This window comes from Lepidochelys olivacea (genome assembly GCF_965140295.1).
Source record: "Lepidochelys olivacea isolate rLepOli2 genome assembly, chromosome: 1".
NCBI lineage: Eukaryota > Metazoa > Chordata > Testudines > Cheloniidae > Lepidochelys > Lepidochelys olivacea.
Genome location: NC_140411.1, coordinates 3,231,260 through 3,244,800, shown reverse-complemented (window position 1 = coordinate 3,244,800; position 13,541 = coordinate 3,231,260). Strand labels below are relative to the sequence as shown.

General features: G+C 45.0%; 1 protein-coding gene across 1 annotated transcript; it reads right to left on the bottom strand.

Moving 5' to 3' along the window:
- Nucleotides 1-1,726: 1,726 nt before the first annotated feature.
- Nucleotides 1,727-2,674, bottom strand: LOC311514593 (olfactory receptor 52R1-like; the record flags this gene model as incomplete). The annotated part of the gene is made up of 1 exon (XM_084617159.1): nt 1,727-2,674. One exon carries the CDS (start codon nt 2,672-2,674, stop codon nt 1,727-1,729), a length of 948 nt encoding a protein of 315 aa, XP_084473285.1.
- Nucleotides 2,675-13,541: the final 10,867 nt, after the last annotated feature.

The following is a 13,541-nucleotide window of genomic DNA, read 5'->3' as shown; positions in this document are numbered from 1 at the left end:
TTAGGCTCCTACAGGGTAAGGTAGCAGATGAGCTGGGGCTTTGAGGAAGGCAGCTGTGCCTAAGCTCAGTATTTACCTAAATGCCTTTGTGCATCTAGACCTGGACACCCTTTCTGGAAGATGGTTTAATCAAACATAAGTTACGGTCGTTCAAAGCCAAGGATGCTGGTTGGTGACTCTTGGAGGAAACAGCCAAGTTCACGGACGGGCACCTATCACTTTCAAAGAATTCTTTCCTTCTTTCATTGTACAAGGTCCAGATTCCCTGAAGCAAACCAAGTTTTTATCTGCTCTTCCCATCCTCTATTGTCCCAGCTTATTGACCTGCTAGAACTCAAGCAATGTCCCTTCCTTAGGTGGCTAGCAGCTGTCCCACCATCATTGGACGAGAACATGGTGTGATGCTGTGTGTTTCAGTATGACCATTTTTTATCGTTGTTGCTACCACTGTTATAGAATTGCAACAAATCTTGTAAAAAGTATGTTCTGTCAAGTGTCAATGGGAAAGTTATGATTTGTTAAGTGTTCCTGGGTGACATCCCACAAGTGAATAAAGCCAAGCAGCTATGTGTTGAGGGCCAACAAGGACAATTTGCTCTCACAATGGGCCATAGAAGAAGCATGCCTCTGTAAGAATATGGTTGATAGCTGCCCCTGTGAGTCATCAAGCATATTAGGACATGTGATATGGTCAAGTGACCCTGGACTCCAACTTGGGCCAGTAACTTTCCACAAAGAGATGCTATGGGCTTTGTTTCGGACAGTAAAATTCCACACACAGGACAGAGGATATTAAAGGACCCCTGAGACATCTCCATTTTATGTTCATTTCTCTGGAATGTGTTTCCAAGAAGGAGGCCTTGAAAGAGGTCTGATGACCCCCAACCAGCTTGGGTAATTTCCAGAGATTCATTTGCAAGCCAGCAGTTTATTCCATGACTGCTATGATCCTAATCTATGAACTCTGAAAAAATCACTTGGATGTATCTGATCCATTAAACATTTATACCTATTCTTCTTTTCTTTTATTATCAAACCTTTAGATTTTAGTTACTAACAGATTGGCAGCAGCGTGATTATTGGGTAATATCCTAGTTACTTATTTGCCTTGAGATTAGAAGGACCCTATATGTGATTAAATTGGTTTTCACTAACAGCTCATTATGGAGTCCACTCATACAATCACAGAATATCAGGGTTGGAAGGGACCTCAAGAGGTCATCTAGTCCAACCCCCTGTTCAAAGCACTGTCTGGATCGTGAGCCAAAGGCTGGGATGCCTAAGGAGACTGCATTTTTGGTTTCTAGTTAACCAATGGGGTGAAACAGAACTTTACATTGGTTGCTGGCTTGGTATAATCTAATGATAGAGTAATCACCAGTCTGGGGTGAGTCTACCCCATTTCTCAGCAGTTTGTCCTGAATTTTGCATCCTCAGCTGTGTCCCACTGGAAAAGGGGGCAGGGCCTTGGGAGAACAGGCTCAGGGCTCAGGGCCTCAGGGTTCCAGTTAAAAGCAATTAGAAAGGTGGGAACCCTATGAGTTAATGAGTTGTACACAGACCAATTCCCCAGTCCCTCATGCTCACACAGCCCACTAAGGCCAGGAAAGGATTCAATGTCAGTTTGACTGTCCAGTCAGTGATTCAGGGAAGAGAGCCCAGCACCATCTCACCACACAGCTCTGCACGGAGGTCAGTCTGAGAGCCAGAGCACCAGGAGAAAAATTTAGATGTCTTTATGAATAAAGAGCTGGAGCAGCCTGTCCCGGACCTGTTTGGTCCTCACCCCGTAGATGATGGGGTTTAGCATGGGGGGCACCAGGATGTTCAAGTTGCCAATGAGAACATGGAAATGCAGGGCCACATTCTGGCCAAACCGGTATGTGAGGGAGGAGAAGAGAGATGGGACGTAAAAGGTTAAGATGGCACAGAGGTGGGAGATGCAGGTCCCAAAAGTCTTGAGCCGGGCGTCCTTTGTGGGGAGGCGGAAGATAGCCCTGAGGATCTGGGTATAGGACAATGCAACAAAAAACATATCCAGACCCTTCACACAGAATAGCACAAAGAGGCCGTAGTAACTACTGATGCGGGTATCGGCGCAAGCCAGCTTCACCACAGCTATATGCGCGCAGTACGTATCGGGGATGATGTTGGTTTCGCAATATGGCCACTGCCTCACCAGGAGGAGATAGGGCAGTGTGAGCATGCCACCACGCAGAACCACAGCCAGGCCAATCTTGGCCACCATGGGGTTTGTCAGGATGGTGGAATGTCTCAGGGGATGGCAGATGGCCACGTAGCGGTCAAAACCCATGGCCGCGAGGATCCCAGACTCCATCACTAAGAACGAGTGAATGAAGTACATCTGGGTGAGGCAGGCACTGAAACCTATCTCCCTCGAATTGAACCAGAAGATGCTCAGCATTTTGGGCAGCATGGATGTAGGCAGGACCAGGTCGGTGACAGCCAGCATGCAGAGGAAATAGGACATGGGGGCATGGAGGCTCCGCTCCCTCTTCACGACGAATAGGATGGTGAAGTTCCCCAAGATAGCTATGGTGTACATGGTGCAGAAGGGGATGGAAATCCAGACATGGGCTGCCTCCAGGCCGGAAATGCCCAGCAGGATGAAGGTGGAGGGGTTGGTGAAGTGAGTTGTGTTGGAATCTGACATGGAGTAGGGGAGAAGGTGTCCAACTATGAGGCAGAACGGTGTCTGCTGCATGTACTGTACATTCCTCTGACTTTGTGGATGTGCCCAGGGTCTAGGGTGATGGTCACAGTACAAATGCCTGGATGGAGAGACAATGTTAATATGAGACATTACATGCACTACTGGGTACTGTTCTCATGGGTGTAGGAAATTGGTCACTATTCAGATAAATAAATTATGAACAAGTGACCCTACTAATGCCAATTCCACTTTTTATGATGCTCAAAATCTAAGAGTGAAAAAGAAACAAAGCTTTGACAAAACATGTACCAGAGGGAAACATCCCAACTAGAACTCACCTCATGGAAAAGACCTGAGCGTCATTGATAGCAGCTCCACGGAAACAGTTGCTTATTCACAGCAGTGGCCAAAACAAAGACAATGTTTGGATGCCTAAGGAATGGGATGGAGAATATCCTGCTCTGGACACACGCTCAGTTGTGGACACTCAGTCTCTATAAAGTGTATAGCAGACAGAAAGTGGATTTCTGAGATAGGCTATGAGAATGGGGGAGGCTGCCATATGCCGACAGACTGAAAAGTCTGGGAGTGTTGAGCATAGAGAAGAGACAAAGAAAACGGGGCATATGATAGAGGAGCAGAAAATAAAGAACAAACTGATTACATTCAAATGGACAAACACAGAACAGTTCCCAAACATTAATATCTATAGACACTTAGTTTCAGAGTGGTAGCCATGTTAGTCTGTATCAGCAAAAAGAACAAGAGATCCTTGTGGCACCTTAGAGTCCATTTGTTTGGGCATAAGATTTCGTGGGCTAGAACCCACTTCATCAGATGCATGGAGTGGAAAATACAGGAGCAGGTATAAATACATGAAAAGATGGGAGTTGCCTTACCAAGTGTGAGGTCAGTTTAAAGAGACAATTCACTTAGTGGGCTAATTCTCCAAAGGAGAGGCAAAAGATCAATAAAAGTGATTTGGAGGAAAAATTTCAAGAGACAAAATGAGAATGAAAATTTGGAGTTCTTGAAGAAGAGTTTATTAGATTGGCAAAAATCCACCATTCCACTGACAAGAAAGTTAGAAAAAACAAATCCCGGTTTACTGACAAAGTGAATGCAGCAATTGGGGGTAGGTGGGGGGAGAACAGGATGGGAAGCAATATATAACAAGTGGGGAAAATGGAAAATAGAGAGCAAATAATACAAATTTGAATTTATGAAAATTAATAAGGGATGCTAAAAACATCATGGAAAAATCCATGCATGGCAGGTTTAAGGATCACAAAAAGGAGGTTATTAAAGTATATTAAGAACAAAACAAATCCTAGAAAAGGTTTAGGGATTTCTTTGAGGGAGAAATGGTGTTTGTTAATGTTGCAGGAAAGGTAGATATCTTCAACATATAGTTGTACTCTGCATTTGGAAAGAAACGGTATGAGAAACATATATCACCTGAGATGATGAAATACTTTCCAGTCCATTAGCAGTCAAGGATGGCGATAAACAGCATCTGCAATTGACTCTTAGAGTTCCAAACACCAGAGTTACGAACTGACTGCTCAAGCGCACATCTCACTCAGAACCAGACATACACAGTGAGGCAGCCGGGGAGCCAAAAGGGAAAAAAAAAGGCAGGGGGGAGGCAAATACAGGACAGTTCTGGGTTAAACGTAGTAAAGTATTCAATAAAAAAAGAGAAAGTTTTAAAAAAAAGAGTTTACAAAGTTAGGAAACAAGGGAAAAGCTGGTCTGGGATTAGTTAAAAAAAGTCTATGAATTTAGTTAATGCCAGTCAACAACATGACTTATGGAAAACACGTCTTGTCAAATAAACCCGATTTCATCCTTCAATGAGTGCACTTTTGATTGATCAAGGGAACCATGCAGATGCAATAGACGGATTTCTCTGAGGCATTTGTTTTAGTAGGGGGGAAAATTCAGATAGAAAAATGCACACTCTACAGTATCAGTAGAGCACATGTAAAGTGGACCAAAAACTGGCTAACTGAAAGAGCTTAGAAAGCAGGTGTCAATGGGCCATTGTCAGTGAATGGGGGTGTTTCTATGTGGTTCAACAGGGATCCGTTTTTGGCCCTATACTATTTAATATTTTCAGCAATGCTCTGGAAGCAAATAGAAAATCACTGCAGATAAAATTTGCAGATGACTCAAAGATTGGCAGATTGGTTACAATGAGGAGCCCAGGGCAGGCACACTGATTGATCTGGAGCATTTGGTGAGCTGGGCCCATGCAAACAAAATGTTTTAATACTGACAAATGCAAAGGGATCCTCTCGGAAAAGGGAATGCAGGCTTGATCCACAGACTAGGGCACTGTATTATGGTACACAGGGATCCTGGAAAGGATTTAGGGGTCATTGTAGACAACCAACTCATTGTGAGCTCCCAGTGTGGTGCTGTGGCCAAAAGGGTGATGTGATCCAGGGTAGTGGTGAGTTGGAGCAGGGGAACAATTTTACCTCTGCACATGGTATTGGTGAAACCAACTGCATCCAGTCCCGGGGTCCACATTTCAGAAATGATGTTGAAAAATTGGAGAGGGTGCAGAAAAGAGCCACATAAATGTTTGGAGACTGGAGAAAATGGTGGTTAGAGAGAGAGAGACTTAAAGAGCTTCATTTATTCATCTTAAATACCAATTACGTGCTTTTAAATCTAGTGAAGAAAGGCAAAGCAAGACCCAGTCGCTGGAATTTGAAGCCAAAAATATTCCAGTTGGAAATAAGGGCCACATTTAGCACTCTGGGTGATTAACATTTGGAACAGACTGAGAAGGGAAGGGGTGGATTCTCCAGCTCCCCATGTATGCAGATCCAGACTGGATGCTTTTCTGGAAGATCTGCTTGAGGGCTCGTCTACACTTAAAAAGCTACAAAGGTGCTTCCCTGGTGCTTCAATGTTGACACTACTTACACTGACGGCAGGGGTTCTCCTGTCAAAGTAGTTAATCCACCTCCCTAGGAGGGGTAGCTAGGTCCTTTGAAGAGACTAAGGGGGAGATGGGAGCGGTCTTCAGCTACTTGAAAGGATGCGATAAGAGGGATGGAGGAATGTTATTCTCTCTTGCCGCAGAGCACAGGACAACAGGCAATGGGTTCAAACTCCAGCATAGCAAATTTAGATTAAATCTGAGAAAAAACCTTCCTAACTTTAAGAACAGGAGGATAATGGAACAGACGCTTTGGGAGGTTGTGGAAGCTCCTTTGCGGAAGGTATCCCAAAGGTGGCAGGACACCAATCTCTCTGGGATGGTTTAGACACAACAATGCTTTGCAGCAGATAAAAGTCAAGTAACTCCCCCCTTAACAGACAAAGCCTAAAATTGCCAGAGGAGAAGGTGACAGTGTCTGTGGATTAACACACAGCTGGCTCCTGAGATTTTTATTCGGTTCTTACTCCAAGAGAAATTTTGCCTCAGTGGGGCCTGAGGAAAAATACAAGCCACAGCCTCCAAATTTGGCCTTGTTTTATACATCTACTAACACCTTCCATCATGAAGGATCCACTGTGCCACTGAAATGCAGCCACCTCAGGGCGTGAGGCCATTGGCAAGGGTGGGTGGGTGGTGTTCACAGAAAGGAATGGCATTTTGGACAGTGATACTGGAACAAACTCACCCCTGTGGAAAGGACCCTGGGATCTTTAATGGCTGTGCAGAGCAGAAAGGACCCCAGACCTATTCTCTATCCTGTCACACCTGTGTTCCACTTGGCTTGTCAAGCATGTGACTTCCTCAGCTAGAGATAGGTACCTGTGAACTGTGAAGTGGAAGTGTCTTTCCTGGGAATCCCTGTCAGGTAGCCATGTCCAACACCTCTTTCACCCCATCATCTGCATCAACATCCCATGTCAAGAGCTGACACAGGGCTGAACACCGTTAATAATATAGCTCTGTGTAATCCCAGTTGGGTTCACTCAGCCTCTAGGAGAGAAGTTGCATCTGGACGCAAACAGGCTGGAGACTGGAGACACTCTAGTTAATATCTTTCTTTCCACATCTGCACTTCTGTGTTTTTTGTCCAGCTTTAGGAGTAAACAGTAATTAAGGAAACTTCCCAAAGGGAGATGAGAACTCGGGCTCTGTGCTGAGTCAGAGAGGAATTGGCTGCTCCGTGTATTTGTGTATATTTAAAAATTATAGGTGATTAGAAAGAAAACTAGGGATAATGCCTAGGCCTCCATAGGGTCTGATACTCTGTAAATGCGTAGGATGGCTTGGTAGATAACAGACAGACAGATTTGGAAACAGATGACTGAGGGGAGACATGAGCATTTTCTGCAGGCACACAGAGCTGTCACTAAGACATCAAGGATCAGTAATTCTCATCAAGAACTATCATCATATTGTGAAGCACCTTTCATTGATGGATCTTGAAAACACCTAGCTAGGTAAAGTCCCTATGAACATATCGCCATTATACAAATAGGTAAACTCAGGCAAAGGGCAACGCTACTTGGCAGAGGTCCCACAGAGAATGACAAACAGAACTCATGAGTCCTGACTTTCCTACTATAACAACCATCTCTCCTTAAGTAAATGAGTGCATAACAACTGGGAAATGGACTCTCTGTCGAAGAGGACCTGTTTGTTGGGTTGGGTGATGAACTTCCCCAGGGTGTAACCAGGAACTGGGATACCACTGAGCCCTCTGTGACGTTGCACTCTCTATGATTTTAGGAAAATATGCTAATGAGTGTGAATATAATGTAACTGGAATATGCTTCATGCAAAACTTCTCTTGTAAGGTATCATTACAAAGCTTATAATCTACTGAGTGTGGTCATCCTATTTGTATGTATGTGTCATGTAAGCTTATTGAAACATCTCTGAGGGATTTTATCTGTATTCACTTTTCTTACTGTATTAGGCATAGACTTGCATGTTTTTGTTTTATTTTGGTAATGGTAATTCTTTGTTCTTTGTTACTTTGTTCTGTCTGTTATTACTTGGAACCACTTAAATCCTACTTCTTGTATTTAATAAAAATCACTTTTTACTTATTAATTAAACCCAAAGTATTCGACATTGGTGAGGCCTCATCTGGAGTACTGTGTCCAGTTTTGGGCCCCACACTTCAAGAAGGATGTGGATAAATTGGAGAGAGTCCAGCGAAGGGCAACAAAAATGATTAGGGGACTGGAACACATGAGTTATGAGGAGAGGCTGAGGGAGCTGGGATTGTTTAGCCTGCAGAAGAGAAGAATGAGGGGGGATTTGATAGCTGCTTTCAACTACCTGAAAGGGGGTTCCAAAGAGGATGGCTCTAGACTGTTCTCAATGGTAGCAGATGACAGAACGAGGAGTAATGGTCTCAAGTTGCAGTGGGGGAGGTTTAGATTGGATATTAGGAAAAACGTTTTCACTAAGAGGGTGGTGAAACACTGGAATGCGTTACCTAGGGAGGTGGTAGAATCTCCTTCCTTAGAGGTTTTTAAGGTCAGGCTTGACAAAGCCCTGGCTGGGATTATTTAACTGGGAATTGGTCCTGCTTTGAGCAGGGGGTTGGACTAGATGACCTTCTGGGGTCCCTTCCAACCCTGATATTCTATGATTCTATGATTCTATGATCACTCTTGTATCTGAAACTAGAAATATGAAATATAACTCTGAGGGCCTATTGTAATTATGCAAAGTGCAGGCCATTAATGGTGGTTGGGAATCTTGATGGCTCCCATCAGCCAGGACAATTAACTGTGGATGGCTCTGTTTGCAGGCCTTCCTGTGAGTCAGGCCAGGAGGAATGAAGGCTTGGGGTCTCACAGGACATGTGACCATGTCACCTAGTACTGGAATCCATCTTAAACCTGGTGCTTTTCCATTTAGAAGGAGGTGTGGGAACCCAGAGAGGGACAAAGGATTCCCACCTTGTGCCAAAGCTATATAAGGGGGTGGAACACAACAAAGGCGGCTGCAATCATGAGAAATCCCCTAGCTACCACCTGAGCTGGAACAAGGACTGAACCAGGGGAAAGGATTGTTCCCAGACTAGGAAGGCATCTAACCTGTGACAGAAGCTTATTGAAACATCTCTGAGGGATTTTATCTGTATTCACTTTTCTTACTGTATTAGGCATAGACTTGCATGTTTTTGTTTTATTTTGGTAATGGTAATTCTTTGTTCTTTGTTACTTTGTTCTGTCTGTTATTACTTGGAACCACTTAAATCCTACTTCTTGTATTTAATAAAAATCACTTTTTACTTATTAATTAAACCCAAAGTATGTATTAATACCTGGGGTGGGGCGGGGGGAGGGGAGGGCAAACAGCTCTGAATATCTCTCTATCAGTGTTATAGATAGGGAACAATTTATGAGTTTATCCTGTATAAGCTTTATACAGGGTAAAATGGATTTTTTTGGGGTTTTGGACCCCATTGGGAGTTGGGCATATGAGCGTTGGAGATAGAAACACTTCATAAGTGGTTTTCAGTTAAGCCTGCAGCTGTTGGGGGACGTCGTTCAGACCTGGTTCTGGGATTGTAACCGGCAAGTGTGTCTGGATCAAACCAGACAGGGTTCTGGAGTCCCAAGATGGTCGGGAAAATGGATTAGAAGTCAACTCAGCACATCAGTTGGCAGTTCCCAAGGGGGTTTCTGTGATCCAACCCATCACAATACCAATCGGGGCTCCCTCTCACACTGTGAGACTATGGGAAGCCACTATCCTCTCCAGTTCTTGCACTAACATAGCCACGGACACACCCAGCTGCAGATACCTGACTGCTTTCATGAGCCACTCATGAACCAACAATAGAGAGGCTCCAGCCAGTTCCCCCCAGCTCTCCAGCCTAGGACCCCAGAGCTGTACTGTCTTGCCCTTGTCAGAAGCCTGACCAGTATAAGTTTATTACCCAGTCTGCCCCTCCCTCAATGTGGAGAGGACAATCCACCAACTCCATTTCCTGAGATTTCCCTTTTGCATTTCAAACAACACTCTGTTTTGGAATAGATTTTAAGTGACTATAAGTAATAGCATACAGATCAAAGTTTGTTACCTCAAAAATAAACAATATTGCAAAGTATGTTCTATACACTAGACAGGATTTGAATCAAGAAATGCCTCACCTTGATGGGACAAACATCCCACCCATCTTCCATACACAGGCTAGAAATCCCTTCAGCCTGGAACCACAGTCACGGTTCAGTCCTTGTTCCTAAGCTGTTTCTAGGTGTTGTGTTGTGGGGGAAGTGAGACCAAGTGATGATGTCTCTTCCCGCTGTTATAGCTTCTGCCATGTGGAGGGAACTTCATTTTTCTAAGCAAGAGCCCCCAGCACAATTAATGGTAAAGTACAGGCATAAGATGGAGTCCAGTGTCACATGAACTGGTCACATGCACTTGCCTGCTTCGATGAGTCATAGCAGGGGACATTACCCATATGCTGGCTGGAACGTGCACAGGACAGTCAGTCAGGTGCAGATAAACTTCTTGTAAGGCCTATTGTGTTTCATAATGGGCCATTACCCTGAATGGTGCATCCACAATGTGCTGACTAGACTGGATATAAACTGAATGGTTGGTGTTACCCAGGAGCAAACACACTTCAAATACTGGTACATAATCAATATATATATAACTTTAGCTACAAAAATTATACATGCACACAAATAGGGTAAGCATATTCAGCAAATCATAACTTCCCCATTGATATGTTACATGACCTGCCTTATATAAAACACACACACACACACACACACATATATAACATATCATAAATCAACAAGGGAAATATGGAGGTGCCAGGGTGCCGTTCTGGGGTACAGAATGTCACACCTCCCCCCTTAGTTTACTGCAGGAGTGTTAGACGCTGATTAATGTGGAGACAGTGTGCCCAAAGCCCTCTCTAGGTTTGGACCATACAACTCCCAAGTGTTGCAAACACTGTAGTTTCAGAGTAGCCGCCGTGTTAGTCTGTATTCACACAAAGAACAGGGGGACTCGAGGCACCTTGGAGACTAACCAATTCATTTGAGCATAAGCTACAGCTGTAGCCCACGAAAGCTCATGCTCAAATAAATTGGTTAGTCTCTAAGGTGCCACACGTCCTCCTCTTCTTGTTGCAAACATTGTAGTGTTACCCACAGGTGTTGTTGCAAAGTTCTGTGTACCTTTTAACAGTTTGTAGAGCGGCCTAGTGATCGCAGAAGTCAAAAAGGGTGCCTTCTCTGCTTTGCTAGAAAACATCTCTTTGTGTCTGTGCAGCATGGTTAACCACTGTCTTTTTCCAAATGGTGATAACTCAATAGAGATATTCTCCAAGGCCATGAAGTGTGCCTCAGTTTCCCCTTCTACACAGAAGATCAGGTTTATTATGGTTACTCTGCTGTGGCAATGTTTCAGCCTGTTTACAGGTGTTAGCTGAGAAGCAGTATCCCCATAAGGCTTTTTGTTTATTACTCCTAGTATATCCAAAACTTTCCCCAAAACCATGCAATCCAGATTCCCTCTTGCACTGGCTTGACTTGTTTAGCCTAAACAAAAGAAGGATGAGGGGAGATATGATTGCTTTCTATAAATATATCAGAGGGATAAATACTGGAGAGGGAGAGGAATTATTTAAGCTCAGTACCAATGTGGACACAAGAACAAATGGAAATAAACTGGCCATTGGGAAGTTCAGATTTGAAATTAGACAAAGGTTTCTAACCATCAGAGGAGTGAAGTTCTGGAACAGCCTTCCAAGGGAAGCAGTGGGGGCAAAAGACCTATCTGGCTTCAAGATTAAACTTGGCAAATTTATGGAGGAGATGGTATTATGGGGTAACATGATTTTGGCAATTAATTGATCTTTAACAATTCATGGTAAATAGGCCCAATGTCCTGTGATGGGAAGTTAGATGGGGTGGAATCTGAGTTACAACCGAGAATTCTTTCCTGGGTGTCTGGTTGGTGAATCTTGCCCATAGGCTCAGGCTTCAGCTGATCGCCATATTTGGGGTCGGGAAGGAATTTTCCTCCAGGGCAGATTGGAAGAGGCCCTGGAGGTTTTTCGCCTTCCTATGTAGCATGGGGCATGGGTCACTTGCTGGAGGATTCTCTGCACCTTGAAGTATTTAAACCGCTATTTGAGGACTTCAATAGCTCAGACATAGGTGAAAGGTTTATGGCAGGAGTGGGTGGGTGAGACTCTGTGGCCTGCGTTGTGCAGGAGGTTGGACTAGACGATCATAATAGTCCCATCTGACCTTAGTATCTGTAAGTCTATGAGAATCCCTGTTCCAGGTGGCACCCCAGGGAAGTTGGTCATAGTGGCACAGTGAGCAGATTGAAGTGCACAGCACGTTGTTCGGAAGGAGATTTACACTTCATACCGTGGGGAAGAGATCTGCAGTTTCCTAGCAAGCCTGCTGCCCCGAATCCCCAGAAAGCCTGTGGAAGGGAACAGGGCAGCAGTGCTACTCTGAGAGCGCCCACATCTTTCGAACAGCCTCCAGCCCTGTCCATGAAGCTGCCACCTGCCCAGCAATCCCTCGCACAGGTTAATACCGATCTGGGTACAGTTTTCAGCTGCAGGCTGCTTGATGGTGATGGCCAAGGACTTAGTCTTACCTGGATGAATAACCAGATTAATGTGCACTGCTTCTTGCCCAGCCAGATCAGCTCTCAGATGCAGCGATTCACAGTGCTACATCTGCAATTGCCACTGAAGTCGATGGAATAACAGTCCCTTGGGTGTTAGTACCAGGCACCTAGGGTGGGATGCACATCGGAAATGGCAGAGAGAGGGAGGTGTGTGTGTGTGTGTGTGTGTGTGTGTGCTAGAAAGGAAAGGGCGAGATGGACTGAAATACATGGAGAAAGAGAGAGAGAAAGAGATGGAATGAAACCCACTTGATCAGGGACTCCCTGCCTCTTCAGTTCTGGGAAGCACTTGCCAAGGGAGAGACAAATCCTCTCCCTGACCCCAAACAGGCACTGCCTGGTTCAGGAAACATTTCCTTCAGGGGAGCCCAGCTGGATTGATCCTAGAACCAAAGCACTCTGGTTAACACCGAGGGCAGAAGAGAATGGGCCACATTTGGGTGAAGAGAACATCTTGTGGAGACATCTAGAGCAGCTTGGGATCACCGAGCCCCACTTCTCTTCCACTCACAGTCCCCTAGCTTCTGTGTAGCAGCTTCAGATTTTCTGTCAAGGCCCTGCTCAAGCTCTTGCGGCTGGGCACCCACCAGGTGATAGTGATTGGGTCACACACACTGGACTCATGAGCTTTTGAGTCACAGCAGCGTTCAGGAACTGCTTTGGCTCTGGGTTTCTAGGTGCACTCTTGAGGTGCAACTTCCATTCCAGCACCTCCCTCTGGGAGTAGAGACTTGCATACCGAACCATACCTGTTCCAACAAACTCTCCAATTGCTTCAGCACACCCTTCCCAGAGCTCCCTGTTGGGCACACTCTGTTTCCAGTTTATCTCTTTTGGGGCACAGGATCAGTAAAGGAAACAGACCCAGGCCTTGCAAAAGGGGTTGCTATAACAATTCCTCTACTTGAAAAAGCACGAGATACTCAGTGTGACTGGTCCCTCCCCCCGGCATTATTCATGGAACTGGGGTACAGCTGAGCCCTCTGTCTCACCAATCTGAACCTCTTGCACTGTGATGTTGTGGCAAGCTGCAAAGCCTTCCAAGCTTGCACTCACACCAATATTCACAGGCAGGGACCACACCCAGCTGTGTTCATGAATGCCCCTGCCAGCCGCTCATGAACTAACCACAGGGAGTGTCATAAATATAAAGGGAAGGGTAAACACCTTTCTGTATGCTGTGCTATAAAATCCCTCCTGGCCAGGGGCAAAGTCATTTCACCTGTAAAGGGTTAAGAAGCTCAGGTAACCTGGCTG